At 48.1% G+C, this 14,850-nt stretch overlaps 5 protein-coding genes across 5 annotated transcripts; 3 read left to right on the top strand and 2 right to left on the bottom strand.

The window, feature by feature from the left end:
* Nucleotides 1-204: 204 nt before the first annotated feature.
* Nucleotides 205-2,331, top strand: LY89DRAFT_597836 (cytochrome P450; the record flags this gene model as incomplete). The annotated part of the gene is made up of 3 exons (XM_018209999.1): nucleotides 205-1,030; nucleotides 1,079-1,634; nucleotides 1,758-2,331. 3 exons carry the CDS (start codon nucleotides 205-207, stop codon nucleotides 2,329-2,331), a joined length of 1,956 nt encoding a protein of 651 aa, XP_018063908.1.
* Nucleotides 2,332-4,996: 2,665 nt separating this feature from the next.
* Nucleotides 4,997-7,383, top strand: LY89DRAFT_690035 (NAD(P)-binding protein). The gene is made up of 3 exons (XM_018216021.1): nucleotides 4,997-6,073; nucleotides 6,122-6,679; nucleotides 6,730-7,383. Exons 1-3 carry the CDS (start codon nucleotides 5,052-5,054, stop codon nucleotides 7,061-7,063), a joined length of 1,914 nt encoding a protein of 637 aa, XP_018063907.1. The 5' UTR covers nucleotides 4,997-5,051; the 3' UTR covers nucleotides 7,064-7,383.
* A 17-nt stretch (nucleotides 7,384-7,400) lies between these two features.
* LY89DRAFT_627719 (uncharacterized protein) lies at nucleotides 7,401-11,339 on the bottom strand. The gene is made up of 6 exons (XM_018211154.1): nucleotides 11,069-11,339; nucleotides 10,837-10,982; nucleotides 10,668-10,790; nucleotides 10,549-10,622; nucleotides 7,853-10,459; nucleotides 7,401-7,792 (listed from the first exon to the last, which is right to left on the bottom strand). The coding sequence occupies exons 1-6, from the start codon at nucleotides 11,270-11,272 to the stop codon at nucleotides 7,611-7,613; spliced, it is 3,336 nt and encodes a 1,111-aa protein (XP_018063906.1). The 5' UTR covers nucleotides 11,273-11,339; the 3' UTR covers nucleotides 7,401-7,610.
* A 120-nt stretch (nucleotides 11,340-11,459) lies between these two features.
* LY89DRAFT_627717 (uncharacterized protein) lies at nucleotides 11,460-13,681 on the top strand. The gene is made up of 5 exons (XM_018211153.1): nucleotides 11,460-11,515; nucleotides 11,562-11,601; nucleotides 11,654-13,037; nucleotides 13,092-13,262; nucleotides 13,334-13,681. Exons 1-5 carry the CDS (start codon nucleotides 11,506-11,508, stop codon nucleotides 13,571-13,573), a joined length of 1,845 nt encoding a protein of 614 aa, XP_018063905.1. The 5' UTR covers nucleotides 11,460-11,505; the 3' UTR covers nucleotides 13,574-13,681.
* On the bottom strand, nucleotides 13,680-14,758 carry LY89DRAFT_690032 (uncharacterized protein). Its single transcript, XM_018216020.1, has 3 exons — nucleotides 14,462-14,758; nucleotides 14,229-14,411; nucleotides 13,680-14,175 (listed from the first exon to the last, which is right to left on the bottom strand). Exons 1-3 carry the CDS (start codon nucleotides 14,585-14,587, stop codon nucleotides 13,960-13,962), a joined length of 525 nt encoding a protein of 174 aa, XP_018063904.1. The 5' UTR covers nucleotides 14,588-14,758; the 3' UTR covers nucleotides 13,680-13,959.
* Between the last annotated feature and the right edge of the window lie 92 nt (nucleotides 14,759-14,850).

Raw genomic sequence — 14,850 nt, 5'->3', positions numbered from 1 at the left:
CTCTCATTGTTCACACCGTCAACTCTGCCGGCCATAGAGTGCTCGATGTTTGCCTCTAATTGTTCGATAATCCTGTACATATTTTGCCTTCCCTCGTTACCACCCATGACGCGCTCGTCTTTTCAGAAGTTTGGCCATCGTCTGCTACGGACAGCTGGTCTCAGTATCGTCTGCACGCATAGTTCTCGTCGGTGATCTGGGGTCATGCTTCTTTTCCAAACCCTCTTTCGGACCTGGCTCGCTCTCGTTGCCTTTTACATCGGCTGGACCTGCTTGGCCCTGCTCCGAAATATACGGATTGCTAAAGCAACTGGACTAAAGTACGTCGTTGTCCCATGGTTCAGTTACAATGCCTTGGTATCTCTGTTCATGCGTCGAGTCTTTTTACAACTGTTGAACAAAGTCCTACCTCAATCCTCGGAAGCCTCAGTCACCTCCTGGCGAAGTCTTGTGACAGGCATCTGGCCCCTTCGATTCCGTCACGCTCCCTTTGCGGCCTTTGGTACGGACACGTTTCTGGCTGTTTCTCCGGGTGGAATCATCCTGAACACAGCCGATGCCGACGTCGTTTCGCAAATCGCCGGTCGGGGAGATGACTTTCCAAAACCTATCGGCATATATCGAGCTGTCAGTATTTATGGCATGAATGTAGTCACTTCAGAGGGTGAAGAATGGCGCCATCACCGCCGACTTACTAGTCCCGCCTTCTGCGAAAGCAACAACCAACTTGTCTGGAGGGAAACCATTGATCGTACTCAAGCAATGCTGGTTCTGCTACTTGGCCGATACACATCTAGCAAGACTGTCCAGCATCTTGCAGACGATGTAATGAGACTGAGTTTGGAGATTATTGGCAATGCTGCTCTTGGTCAGAAGATATTGTGGCCCACTATCGAGGACGGAGAAGAACCAGAAACACAACACTTAAAGGCTGGGCACACCATGACTTTTTCTGCATCACTCGGATATATCACGACAAATATGATATTCATGGCGACGGCGTTAACAACTTTCCCTCTCTGGTTAATTAGTAAGTACTCGTTGGAGCGCTTGTCTAACTTGAGACTGATCATGTTAGAACGCATTCCATCTGCTCGTGTGAAGAAGCTTTACGAGGCTTACGATAACTGGAAGAGGTACATGCAAGACATGATTGCTGAAAGAAAGTTAGGCCTTCATTCAGAAAACGGATCCCCCCAGAACATCGATCTCATCGGACAGCTCGTCAAGGGTCAAGTCAAAAACAAAGCGAGTGCCCGAGGGGGCGTAACACAGCCGGGCCTCACAGACACCGAAGTCCTGGGAAACTTGTTTGTATTTATCGTTGCAGGGCATGAAACCTCTGCTAGCAGTCTGTATATGACAATTCTACTGTTGGCGCTTCATCCGCATGTCCAAAAGCATTTGCAGGAGGTATTAGAACATATTTTGCAAGGACGACCTCCATCCGAATGGGATTATGAGCAAGACCTACCTCCACTTATGAACTCCTTCCTCACTGCCGTCTGGAACGAAGAGTTACGTCTTGTGTCTCCGGTCTTGAGCATTCCAAAGGTTGTTGCTTCTTCACCCCAGGAAGTTCTCATCAACGGGAGATACACCATCCTACCACCAGATATGACAATTAGACTCTGGTACGTCAATATCACTTTCGGTTTCAAAGACAATTGAGAATCTAATCCCAGGGACACTCTTTCCGGAGAGGTCACCTCGGCTCTTTGATAGGTACGTAAAAGCACATACTAATTTGTCAATAGTGTTTCGGCAGTCCATGTGAACCCCAAATACTGGTCCCATGGGCCTCCTTCCGATCCAGCAAATCCAATATTCTGTCATGATAATCTTGATAACGACATGGAAGAGTTCAACCCTCATCGATGGATGAGGCCTGAAGCCTCGCCGCTTCCAACACCTGAGTGGGACAGCTTCAAGGACGGCTCAATGCCCAATACTCCAACATCCGGCACATCAAGCACCCAACGTTACAATCGGCTCCGCTTTCCCACCAAAGGTTCCTTCATCCCTTTCAGTGAGGGACAGCGCTCTTGTCTTGGCAAACGGTTCGCTCAGATCGAGATTCTAACTGCTCTAGCAGTCATCTTCTCGCAATATTCTGTCGAACTCGCAGTCGATGACTGGGCCAATGATGAAGAGGTGAAGAATATGACACGGGTGCAGAGACAAGAGACATGGAATAAAGCAGCAAAGAGGGCACGATATAATTGGCAGAACAAGTTGACTTGTGCCATCACGGTGCAGATGGCTTCTTCTGGTCATGTTCCTTTACGTTTTGTACTCAAGGGTCAAGAGAGGTTTTTTGACCTAGATTGATGCTATGATCTGCACTCTAAAGAAGGATCAATTCTATCTACTTTTCACAGTATGCATCCCTGATTCTTTGTGGGCCTTTGCGAGTCTCCCAGAATTTGAGGGTCATTGAGATTTTCCTAGATGTCGTCGATGTTCCAACGCCTCGCGACTCGGACAGAAACCAAGTCGACTGAATCCGTGCCTGAGATCATTGACGTATCAAATTCCCTCCCTCGCTCGTACTTTCTGGGCCAGTCCTGCGCGTTGCCTCGGAAGCAGCAGCACCTGGCGAAAATACCAAGTGGCACAGGTCTCTTGCCGTTCCTCCCGTCTATTTCTTATTCGCCAAGTCTTTCTGATCATTGCGGGATCATAGTCTCTCAGCTCTCTAGACATTTCATGTGGGACCGGATTGGCACTCGAAAACGAGAACCCTCTTTTTTAATCGGCTGCTTTCTTGTTTTGCGATACACAATAGAGACGCAGATAAGCGCCCTGTCAGCCACGGCAGCATCCGAATTTTCCGACACTTTGGAATTCTAGCTGCGTTGCTTGTGTAACTTTTTCTAAATCCTTCGCGTGGAAAGTAGTGTATGTGTCGTTCACATGGCGAGATCATTCCCCTCCTTCGCCAAGGCCTGCTTATCTTCCGCGCCGCATTTGTGCTTGTCATCTTGTCCAACAAATGCGGGCAGAACGTGGAGGAAGGGAACAAGTGTACGGTCCATCTTGTGGCGCAGCCATCTGACAACGTCTCGGTCCAACGTCCCGTTGTCATACAATACTCTATCGACGGGAAGGGCAAAGATAGGCGGTTGGGGTCCAGATCTCAGCCCTGGAAGCAAAGTAACTGCATGTCAGGTCCGGGGAAAATCCTCAACTTGCGAGCTGACGTGGGACGCTTGTGGCTTTTGAGTTTGGACTGCTCCTAAAGGCTGGTTCGGGTTTTAAGTGCATCTGGAGTCGTCGAATCTGAATTCCCATCTTACATTTGGCATCTTACCTATGGTGTTGGCCCCCAACCAAGCCTCGGGTCTACCTCGATCTACATCCTATCAATGACTTTCATCCTTCGTACCTCGCTTAGATAAATTCTGGGGTCCACGAACGTCGCTGAGCGAGGCTGAGATGACGGACGGCTCGAGTTGCTATTCGATTGTTTTCCGCACCTTGCATCTGACATACATTGAACTATATTGTTGCACGTCGATCGGTTCCTCCTTCCATTGCTGCTTTTGTATATGCATTTTCGGAGCCCAAAGCTATGGTTCCTGGTCCTGCAGAGACCGCTTCGAGGATGTTTGTTCAAGCCTCATTTGTCCCTGCGTACCAAGTTTGCACGTCGAGACTCCAGCCTTGCCGTCTCGTCCTTCCTCTCGATAAGAGTTGCATGGTTAGTATTTTTCTACGGAAAGAGCGGATTGGACTTTGGGACGGTACGCGCCCGTACTACTGATTTGGATGGGAAGAAGGAGAACTAGTCTCCTGTAATGGTTGCTACATACATGAACTGGACTTCTTGAGAATATGTTTCTCTGTCCATGAACAGAATGCTGACCGAAGGTGGTCGGCAGAGCGTATCAAGCCTGGTTTTTAGACTATTGATTTGGTTGGATTCTGTGTGGAACAAAAACGGGAAATCTCAAACGATACAGGTACTTCTACAATCTTCCCGAGCCGACATATCAGCTTGTTGGAAAGTGTTGGCTAATGCGTCGGCCACGATGGATCTCAAACCCAACCGACAGCAATATGGAAGACTCTATGTCACAATAGAAGCTAGAAGAATCCAACATTGAATCCTGCAGAGACTATTGAATCAAGCAGTGATGGGGCGTTCTCTTGGTTTTCTTCTTTCCGTCGTCCATCGGTCCGTTGCATGTTTCTGTGGCTGCATGTCTGAGTTCAGCACAGATCCATGAAACGTGATACGACACGATGAAAGAAACTGCGAAAGTGGACGCAATTCTTGAATGGAATTCTAATGACGATTGGATCAGGTGGAGGGTCAGGCCATTAGGAGATGTAAGTGGTCACAGCAGATCAAAGTTGGGCGAGAAGAAGCGCGACTTCCTTCTCCACCTCCAAGTGAAGTCAATAGCTACCTAGGCACCTACTCTTTTTGCAAGCGAACTTTCTGTTGCTGTAAGAAGGCAGTTTTACATTTGTCGCTTCCCTTCCTATGAATGACGGATGAAACAGCAGACGGGCCCGCGTCATGGTTGACATGAGCAGTCACAAGACCTAATTCACCATCCTCCTTAAGAGGCACCAACCACCTTCCCGTCTTCGGATATCTTCCTCTATCGTACCGTCTTCTTCTCAACATCCATGTTATTTCTGATTGTCGCCGATTCTGCAGACTTCTCACAGTAGCCACACGCAGACCTACACTTGTAATAGCCAGTATAATGGACAGCGCAAGTGTAACATCCATCCCAGAGCGTCCAAATTCGCTGGACGCACGCTCATCCCTCGCATCTCCCCTCACGCGTCAGTCTTCATATGAGTTTAATGCCGATGTCGTCGCGGTCCCTGTCCCACCTGGACTTGGTGACGTACTTGTAGTTGGAGGCTGTGGCTTTGTAAGTAGACAGCTTCTCTAAATGTTCAAGAGCCTGCTCCAAGCCATGCTATCCTTGAATAGTGAATGAACAACGCTGACTTTGTCTCTCAAACAGCTTGGCCATCATGTAGTAAAGCTGCTCCTTAAGGAGCCCACGGTCACCTCAGTCTCTGTGATGTGCCGTTCTCCATTCAAGAACAAATTCGATAATGTAAAGTACTACATTGGAGATGTCACCAAGCGTGACCACTGTCGTCACGTTGTCCAGCAAGTCAAACCGAACATTATCTTCAACACTGCTTCACCTCACGCATACAAAGACCATGAGCATGTGCCCGACATCTTCAAAGTCAACGTCGATGGCAACGTGAACCTACTTCAAGCCGCTTATGATGTCGGTACCGTCAAAGCCTACGTCTACACCTCATCTGGTCCCATCATTGCTGGCTCTGGTGGTGGCTATGATCATGCTGATGAGACACACCCCACTCTGGTTGTCCCACACACGAAGAAGGGAGATCCATATCACGTGGCCAAGGCCTTAGGCGACAAGATTGTTCTAGAAGCTAATGGCAAGAATGGTATCCGTACTTGCACTATTCGTCCTACTGCCCTCTATGGTGAAGGTGACGGCCAAATGGTTGGACCAGTTATCAAGGCTCTGGAAGATGGTCAAACAACCATATGGACTGGATACAATGACATTGATATGGACGTTGTTTATGTCGGACATGTCGCCATTGCTGAAGTTCAAGCCGCAAAGGGTCTTCTTGTGGAGATCAGTGATCCAAAGGCTCCCAAAGTCAGTGGCGAAGCTTTCAATATTACTGACGACCAACCATCACCTCCCCTTACCTTCTTCAGAAAATATTGGGCTCTGGCTGGGGACGAGACTCCATTGTCCAGTGTCTGGTACATTCATCCAACCTTGGTTCTCATCATGGCACATATCGCCGAGTGGATTGTCTGGGCTAGGACTTGGGGTAAGCTCCGTCCAGAGTCTTTGATCTTAGAGCGTATGGAATTCGTTCTTTTCACTCGGACCTACTCTATTAAGAAGGCCCGTGAGCGCCTCGGCTTCAAGCCTTGGGGAAATCAGCCATACGCAAGTCAGGATGAAGCTCTTAAGGGTGCTGTTGAGTGGTATCTTCGTCCTGAAAATCACGGTCCTGTCAAAATTGGCGGATCTCCATCCTGGTAAGTCTTCCTTGTCTGGCTATGCACCACTTCTAATCTTGTCACTAGGCCAGAGGTACCCTTCAGTTTGATTTCAAACACTGGAGCTCTTGACTTGCCCGCATCTAAGCAAGACCACTACTGCGTCAAAAATGCTCGCATCATGGCGCAGACACACAATACCATCTTCCGTGCACTCAACTCAATTTACCAACAAGCCCTGAGCATCAAGCCAGGCACCCAAGAAGCCATCGACATGCTCGCATACTGCGGCATTACCTATGACTTCATTCACCACCATCAGATTGGTGAAGAGTCAATCTACTTTCCAGAGATTGAGAAGGCCACGAAGATTCCAGGTCTCATGGAGGAGAATATTGCTCAACATCACTTCGTTGAGGATGGTCTTGAGCGACTTCGTAAGTATGCTGAGACTACGCGTCCAGAGGCATACAGTGGTGAAGAGCTTCGCCATATTATTGATGAGTTCTCTGGAGCTTATGAGCACCATCAACATGAGGAGATTAAGACTATCTTGAATCTTCACGATAAGATTGACTCCAAAGTCCTCAAGTCTATTGATTTGCGCATGCGCAAGGAGGCTGAGCGCCAAAGCGACATTTTCAAGTAGGCATAACCCAACTCAGCGTCTCCGAATGAACTGACAAGCATTCCAGGGCTGCCCCCTTCGTCTTAAGCTGCCAAGACAGGAACTTCAAGCTCGATGGCGAGATCCGTCCATTCCCGGGCATCTCCGCCCTCGTTCCCTACGTCGTCCACCTCTTCTTATCCAGTCGTCACGCTGGAGTCTGGCGCTTCGCCCCAAGTACTATGTATGCTCAACCTCGTCCTTCCCCCGCTCGCAAGAACGACGAGCCCACCAAAGCTGAATTGATTGCTCCGCCTAATGCCGGTATGCCAAAGGGATTCGACTTGACGGGTATTTTACCAAGCACTCCTGTCATTTTCGCTTTCTTGTTTGGTTTGCTGGCGTATGCTTTGTACTTTTAAACAGCTTGGTCTGCTTCCTTTCGTTAGTGGTTGTGTTCATATTCCTACAATACTTAGCATGGGCCGCGGTTTGGCGTCTTTACCTGTTTTTTATCGGAATACCTAGACACGCTCTTTAGAAAGAAATAAGGTCCTCGTCCGCAATTTATTTTACCACGAGCTTTTGGAGCAGGATTAGCAAGCTCTAGCTGCTTGGGGGTGGGGATATGGATCACTGATAGGACGGTCGCACATAACAGATTTTCTGCTTGGGCTTTTGGTGTACTGCGGTGCACCACAGAAAGCTTTCTGGGAAATCAGAGAATAGAAATTAATCCCTGTTTTTTTTTTTCAAACTCTGGAATACTTGATCCGTTGCTTCGTGACATTCGTGTGTTATATGAACGTTGTCTTTTAAGCATGATTTGAGAAAAGGTGAACACCCACAAACGACGAGGAGTCCGATGATTGAGGCAGGCTAATCACTACATGCAACATTTATAATGATCCCAAAGTCCCAGACTCTTGATCTGAAACCTTCGAGAGGTTCTCCATCCCCAACCCAGAGCTATGAACCACCAATCACAAACCAGCTATCAGAGCTCTTTCTACTTCGCTCCTCTTCTACTCCAAGATTCTTGCCAGAGGATGCTGATGTATCCTCTACCTGCATCTCAACAATAATCTCCGGAGGAGTCAAAACCCCAATCGGGCGCACACTATAATCGTCCGTCCACCAATCTCCTTCCGCTATATCCCGAATCAGCAAATTTCCTACGCAAAAGAATCTAATATGAAAGGAAAACTCACTCCGCCAAATATCAGGCCAGCACTGGTTCGTGATCCCGTCTCTGAGATGGATGTGGCCGAAGCAATTGTACCTGTTTCCAAAAGCGGTGATTTGGATGTTTGACTGCCCAGATGGTAAGTGGCCGAGGTCGAGAGTGTGAGGTTGCAAGGCTATGGCGCCGAGTTTCTGGTTGGCAGAGGTGTGGACTGTGAGGACTGGGGAGGAGAAGGGTGGGACATGGAGCGTGGTGGTTGATTTTGCTGTCTCTCCTGTGGGTGATGTAGGGATGTTGATACTACAGTTATAGGTGACGTTCCCGACGTAGAAGGGTAGAAGCTGCGTTGTGATGTCGCCCCATGATAGTGTCGATTTCTTGAGGGGAGTGAGACTTGGTCGGCCGCTTGGGCCTTTGAGATCTACACCAAAATCCCCAAGGAGATATACACGCTCGATGTTGGTGAGGATGCCGAACGGGAATGAGAGTTCGATGGAATTCTCCCCTTTGGTGATGATTTGAGGAGGGAGATCGATGGTTCGGATACTTTCGTCAACCCAGTAGTTCTCTGTCTTATCGATGGGAGAATCAGCACCCGGGTGAGGGATAGAAAGACCGTTTACAGTGATGTCCATCGTTTCAGGGTCTTCCAGGGCAAGCTTTGTAGTCTCTTTCAAGGTGAGATCCGAGTGGAACTTGAACATCAGCTTCACACTTCCGAGGGGCTTGCGTTCAGAAGCTGGGACAGCCCAGGGCTGTTTCCATGCTGCTCCTTTTCGTGGAATGTTCAAGCGGGAGCGAAGGATGTTGTCGATCCGAAGGACTTCCGTAGGTGACGACCAACCGTCGTTGTTGAGCTTGAACTGGGCATAATCGAGCATTAAGACATTGGGTTCGGAGAGCGTCATGCTATCTAATGACACTAGAACGGTCGTCCGAACGACATCCAATCTATCACTAGGGAATTTGATGAGTGCCAAAAGGTCACCTTTCGAGGGGTACAGCCGAAGTAGTAGGCTCGCACAGCCTTCAAAACGATATGGAAAAGATGTCCAGCCACCTTTGTACGAGCTGTGAACTAGGCTCTCGTTGCCGGACAGTGTGTCTAACTTCTCCACTTTCCAGGTACCTTTCAACTGAACAGTTGTCTGGTGAGCGTTATTTCGATCCGTGTTGCAGATAAATATGAAACGCTCATCGCCGTCTTGCCGGATCTGGTGGAGAAGCGTCTCAGCACGATTTCCCTGAACATCTGTGATCTTAATCTCTCGGTGTTGCTCGAGGGCACCAAGAATGGCCTGTTCGCTCCAATACACACTAGTACTGTTGTCAATAAATGGAGGAGAACTGGGGACCTGTGCGTCAATGAGGTCTGGCGCTGATCCGGCAATAATTACTTTTCCACCTCTCTTCGCCAAATCTCTGAGAACTTTGAGGGTAGTAAAACGGATTGTACGAAGATTGGGTACAATGACTACGTCGTACTGGCAATGTCCGACTTGCAAGTATTTTCCGTGCGGTTTGCGAGGCGACTGATTTGGTAGAAGACTCTCAGAGATAAAGTCGAAGTCAATCAAAGCATGGAGTAGCCAGTTTGTCAAATCTCCGAATGCTTGATCACGGCGTCCTAGCTCATCTCCACTTCCATTGGGTCCAAACGCCAGCCAGTAGCTCTCTATCGGATGAATGACTCCGACTCTGGTGACAGGTTTTCCTCGAGTCATGGCAACACCAACTCGAGCGAAATGAGTTTCGATATATCCGTATTCTTCATACCAAGGACTCTGGTACCCTATACAAGCAGGGTAATCTCTCTTGCCTTCACCGGCCATGCTCACCCAGCAGAGATGATGGACTCGAAATGTTATTCCAAGAGCGGCTTGCCAATCGCCGCAGCCTTTGTGACCTTCGAAAGTAAATGTCCAATGTGTGACACCATATAATTCACTCATAGAGCCTTTAGTACCATTTTGTCGAGATACACTTGAGACTTGCTTCGCAGTGTTGTACTCAATCCAATCGACTAGCAGATCCATGCCTGGCATGTCCATATTTCGGTAACATCGCATTGCTTCGCCAAGTGCCGTGGTTTGCGAGTGCAACGTCGGTTCCTCCATCATGTGGCCGTCCAGCATGAGATTATTTTTCCTGGCCCATTGAGATAACTGATCCATGAACGCTGACACAAATCGTTCGCAAACATGATCATGGTAGCGATATCGTGTCAAGCTAGGTCTACCATTTGGCAGATTCCAAATGACTTCTGGTAGGCCTTTGACCAGATCAGCCGAGTACTCTTCCTTGAACGTTTCGGGAATATCTGTTGTCCATGGAAGGAAAACATCATCCCCTGATTTGGGATTTGAGAGCTGAGTCTTGGTTGCGAATTGTGGCTCATCGGTAAATATGCAGGGAATAACGGTTCCAAACTTGTCTCCTACCTTGGACTTATACACTTCGTGGGTAGTCTCTATGAAGGTGGCAATTGCTGCTGGGCTTAGACTGTCGACATATGTCTGATCATTGAACCAAGGTGAGCTTGGATTCGTTTCCATGTACGCATACCAGACATTCTTTCCAGATTCGCCTTTCTTGAGGGCTCGGTACGACTTCAGACACCCGTTGTCGTCCACTTATTCGAGTCAGTACAAAATTATCTCGACTATCAAGATAGAATCTGCCATCCAGCGGATCTCTCGAAAGGATCTCAGGATTACCTACACTCTACATCGTAGGATGCCAAAAGCTTGCCATTTTCACTACGACAAGCTCTGGCTGATGACGAGGTCCGATCACTTATTGTGTTAGCTTCATTTTACATCAAGTGGGGCACTGCTTACCCTCCGAGAGGTATTGTTCCATATAGATGAGGAGTAAATAAAATGTGTTTTCCTTTGTTGTTCGGGTCTTGCTCGATAACTTTTCCTCCAGCAGCACCCGAAGGCCAACGGTCATCGTCATAACTTTTCAGAGTGAGTTGAGATTCAGAAGCATGGCAACCAAGCTTACAGGCAGGCAAGCATTTCTTGCTTTTCAGCATGCTCAACGCAAGCACTGATCATGTCCATGAATTCACTGCCCATATATTCGGTGTCAAGACCGGTCCGAACATGTGCATGAAAACCCCCCATCCCCATGTCTTTGAAGTTATCAATCTATATAAAGTTAGAAAAGAGGCATCAGAAGGGCTAGCAGAAGCCCTGTTTCTAAATAGATGGGGTAAGAAAGGAAGTAGTTTTACTTGTCGAAGCAATTGCTCTTTATCAAGCTTCGTATTCCATGCCCAGAAGGGGGCACCTCGGTATTCCGAAGTTGGAGTTTTAAATAATTCATAGCTGAATCTCTCTGAGCTCTTAGGATATGATAGTGGGTTCGGAGGTTTCTTCTGAGCCAGCTCAGGTTGGCTTGGAGCTCTCGCAGGAAGCAAAGACACCAGGTAATCCATTCTGAGACAGATAAAGGGTGACAATCAGGCCTTGTTCAATAGACTATCAATATCAGATGAAGTGCATTGTAGTTGAGCTTGGAGCGGTTCACACGCATGGATGTTTCAGGTCATGACGAGACGTCACGTGCTGTCCAAACACGGGTTGAAGCCGTCGCGTTAATCCTTCTCGAGATGCGCGTCGAATGATCAAATACCCTGCAGCAACCGCCATCAACATCGACGTTTTGCTCATGATGGCTTGTATGTAAATCAAGATGATACCCAGTACTCTGCTAATACATGACAGCGCGAGAAGAGCGCATGCAACAGCGTCTACGTGGAGCACAGTAAGGCGAATCTACTACCCCACATCATCAATTATTGCTAATCATGAAGCAGACGGCGACAAGTCAAAGATGTTGACTTTGGTTTGGTCTTCCCGGGCGCTGCTCCAGAGCCAGAATCGGAACCTCCTGCTACACTCGAATCTCCACAACTTGAACTGCCTCAATCCGAACCACTCCCACAGCTATCCAGCCGCAGAACGCCTGCCAGTCGTCAACGAGCATCGAATGCAGCTATTGCACAAGAGATAAGCAGACCACCAGGATCTCATAGCACGATTGATGCAAATACATCCGCGAAGCGACGCAAATTAGACACAGATGATACACCTGTTTCTTCTGCTCGAAGCACTCGATCGCGTCCTGCGCCACGACCCGATGTTTATACATTGAGGGATGATCCGCAAGATGAGACTGCGCTTGATATGCTTCTGGATACTACAAATGACTCTGTTACAAGAGAACCAGTGTACACTCCTCTTGTGGAACAAGCTCTTGTCGCAGGAACTCCAGCTACACGTTCTAGAGCCAAAACTCCTCTGTTACAAAGCCAGGTCGTTGACGAGGTCACCGAAAGCCCGAAGGATGCCCCAGGTAGTGGACAGAGGGTACATACTGGTGGTAACAATGCAGGGACTTCAAGTTCGCGCCGTCAAAGCATACAGGGCGACAGTACCATCCAAACAGAGTCAGAAACTCCCATCCGGCAGAAGAAACGAAAGCGGCCAGTGTCTCATCCGCGACCCTCACCCAGAAATACTAGACGATCACTCCAAAACCAAGTGCTACAAGATACGTCTCTTGAGCTCGATGAGTTGTCGCCAGAACAAACAACTCGACATACACTAGCACCAGAACTTGAATCGGAAGCACCAATGTCCGAAGATGAACCTCTAGAAGAAGAACCAGAGGAAGCCGAAGCTATTAGCGATGAACAGGCTGCTATGGTTCTAAAGAAAAACAAGGGCCGGAGAATATCTAGGGGAGTTCCTAATGTTCCTGCGGATGCCAGCGAGCAGATATCTTCACCAATGGCAAAGAAACGACGAGGAAAACAACGTAAAGATTTGAGTCCTGTTCAGCAGCGACATGCTAAACAGGCTCCTCCGAAAACGAAGCAAGCCAAGGCTATCAAGAAAGTCCGCCTTGGCAGTCCAATTCCTATCACTATTCATCGATTCACAAATCCTCTAGTATACGATGACGATGAAGCGGACGCGGATATCCTCAACTCAGAGATTCCACAAGCCAAGCGGCCCGGTGTGAACACTATAGATGTTCTGAGTGAAGTTTGTGGAGAGGTCGTGGCGGCTGCTTTGCAGACTCTCGACGAGGGTGGTACCGCCTGTGATGATGCTGCTTTACGTCGCGAGTACAAGATCAAATGGCAAGCTGTAGCTGCTTTTGGGAAGGAAATACAGACACGTTTACTGGAACATGTACGTTATTCCAACAATGAACATTCTGATGGATTTCACTAATTCAACCTCCAGACTATCAATCTAGATAACGGATACTCGCTCGAAAGACGACTTCGAGATGAGCAAAAAAAGAAGCTTCGTCTTCGAGACGAGATTCTGCGCATCCGAGCCGAGCGGGAACAAGTAGCTCTGCATATGGACGAAGTCCGAATCAAGCACGAGAATGCGAAGATGGATGCTCAAGTTCGTACCCATTCTTTTCTCCCCTACTATCTGTGCAAACGCTTCTCTTCATGCTAACAGTCAAATTCCAGAAGCGAGATGACCTCAATGCCAATGTTCATGACATCGAGATGGCGATCGACCTGGGCAAGCAGAAACAACATGACGAGGCCGAACAATCGACCGAAATGGTTGGCACAGAAGTGCTTCTCAAACGAGTGGCCGGAGAAGTCAGTAACAAGAGTGACTCCGGAGGACTACTGAGGCAGATCAAGGACTTTAATGCGTTTTTGGAACGAGCTGCATTAGCGTTGGAAGGCAAAATGGTTTGAGGGCGACACTATACCCCTGAAATGAGTTTATGGTAACCAATACGTCTACATTCCAGGCTTGCAGACTGGTCTATTAGGACATAATCACATAGTATCATCCGTTTGCAGCCCTTTGGGGTATATATCCCTGCTCCTATCTTCAGATGAAAGGACGACACTCAAGTCTTACATCATGTCTAACAGGTCTGACAAATGTTGCAAGATTTTCTTTGTGGGAACCTAGCCGAAAGCCAACCGCTGCCACACACTGTTGCTCAAGTGAGTCCTAGGGTTGTTGCCCAAACATGTTGGAAAACCCCCCTTCTGGCACTTATTCCAAAGTTTTGTCAGGTAGTTCTTGTTCTGAACACTCCCACCTCCTTACTAGTAGAGTCGATACCAGAATTTCACGCTCGATCTCGACAAAGGGACGCGTTCTCGGCCTTCGTTTGTTCAAGCTGGTGTTTGAGAACTCCAATTTCGGTACTCAATTCCAACAATTGGAATCTCAGCAACTTCGATACTTCTTCCGCAGCAATAGCTCTTTCCTCGAATCTCTGTCTCTCCTCCAACCGTCTTTCTCTATAAATCCGCTGCGAATTTCTATTTTGAGTTCTCCGCCGCTGTAGAGCGTCAGCCCATGATTGGCAATCTTTTTTTGCCAGCATGGTCTTACATGGATACGATTCATGATGGGATCTCTTCCACTGCTATATGCAACTCTTGGTCTGCCCTTTCCTTTCTCGCCGCTGTCGTCTATATTGATGGAGCTTGTTGGCTCGTTGATCGTGGTGCTTTGATACGAGTCGTCTGTGCCGGAATAAGAGCCGTTGCGCTGATGGGGAATCTCTTCAAAATACTGTTCATGCTCAGCGCCATTCTGATATCATATGCACAGGTTCGGCTTACGTTGGGATCAGGATAGTAATCATTCCAATCCACGCCACTGTCTTCGGTATCCATGAACGCCCCACGCTGTTCTGCACCAACTTCTGCATTGTTGAACTGATCAGGGAGCCACTCGAAAAAGTCCATGTTGCCGGCAGCTACGTTGAATTTCCTGGTACTTCATGGCTATGAGCTAATCTCGAGAGTTATGCCCCCTTATATCGAGGACGAAAACCTCTGTTCCACTGACGGACCGTATATCGCGTTATCCAAAATAAGTAAATCGCAAAGTTCGAACTCCAACGTCTTCTTAGTCATGATGGTAGGAGGGAAGATACGTGACCACACCTCTCGGGAATCTTCAACAAGTGGATCAAGAATGTATGCAACGTGCTTTCTTTGCATACCAG

Source organism: Mollisia scopiformis, assembly GCF_001500285.1.
Source record: "Mollisia scopiformis unplaced genomic scaffold LY89scaffold_28, whole genome shotgun sequence".
NCBI classification, from domain to species: Eukaryota; Fungi; Ascomycota; class Leotiomycetes; order Helotiales; family Mollisiaceae; genus Mollisia; species Mollisia scopiformis.
The sequence above is the reverse complement of the archived record's forward strand: the minus strand, read 5'-3'. Positions and strand labels throughout refer to the sequence as shown.

What these genes read in the sequence shown, in the direction of transcription:
- LY89DRAFT_690032 (XM_018216020.1), bottom strand. Translation starts at nt 14,587, where the DNA reads ATGGACTTTTTCGAGTGGCTCCCTGATCAGTTCAACAATGCAGAAGTT. An exon ending in ATTACTATCCTGATCCCAAC is followed by an intron (nt 14,412 to 14,461) that starts GTAAGCCGAACC and finishes GAGCATGAACAG; the next exon opens with TATTTTGAAGAGATTCCCCA. An exon ending in CCATCATGAATCGTATCCAT is followed by an intron (nt 14,176 to 14,228) that starts GTAAGACCATGC and finishes GACGCTCTACAG; the next exon opens with CGGCGGAGAACTCAAAATAG.
- LY89DRAFT_690035 (XM_018216021.1), top strand. Translation starts at nt 5,052, where the DNA reads ATGTGCCGTTCTCCATTCAAGAACAAATTCGATAATGTAAAGTACTAC. An exon ending in ATTGGCGGATCTCCATCCTG is followed by an intron (nt 6,074 to 6,121) that starts GTAAGTCTTCCT and finishes TCTTGTCACTAG; the next exon opens with GCCAGAGGTACCCTTCAGTT. An exon ending in CGCCAAAGCGACATTTTCAA is followed by an intron (nt 6,680 to 6,729) that starts GTAGGCATAACC and finishes CAAGCATTCCAG; the next exon opens with GGCTGCCCCCTTCGTCTTAA.
- LY89DRAFT_627717 (XM_018211153.1), top strand. An exon ending in CAGCGTCTACGTGGAGCACA is followed by an intron (nt 11,602 to 11,653) that starts GTAAGGCGAATC and finishes ATCATGAAGCAG; the next exon opens with ACGGCGACAAGTCAAAGATG. An exon ending in AGACACGTTTACTGGAACAT is followed by an intron (nt 13,038 to 13,091) that starts GTACGTTATTCC and finishes TTCAACCTCCAG; the next exon opens with ACTATCAATCTAGATAACGG.
- LY89DRAFT_627719 (XM_018211154.1), bottom strand. Translation starts at nt 11,272, where the DNA reads ATGGATTACCTGGTGTCTTTGCTTCCTGCGAGAGCTCCAAGCCAACCT. An exon ending in GGAACAATACCTCTCGGAGG is followed by an intron (nt 10,623 to 10,667) that starts GTAAGCAGTGCC and finishes TAACACAATAAG; the next exon opens with TGATCGGACCTCGTCATCAG. An exon ending in GGCATCCTACGATGTAGAGT is followed by an intron (nt 10,460 to 10,548) that starts GTAGGTAATCCT and finishes GACTCGAATAAG; the next exon opens with TGGACGACAACGGGTGTCTG.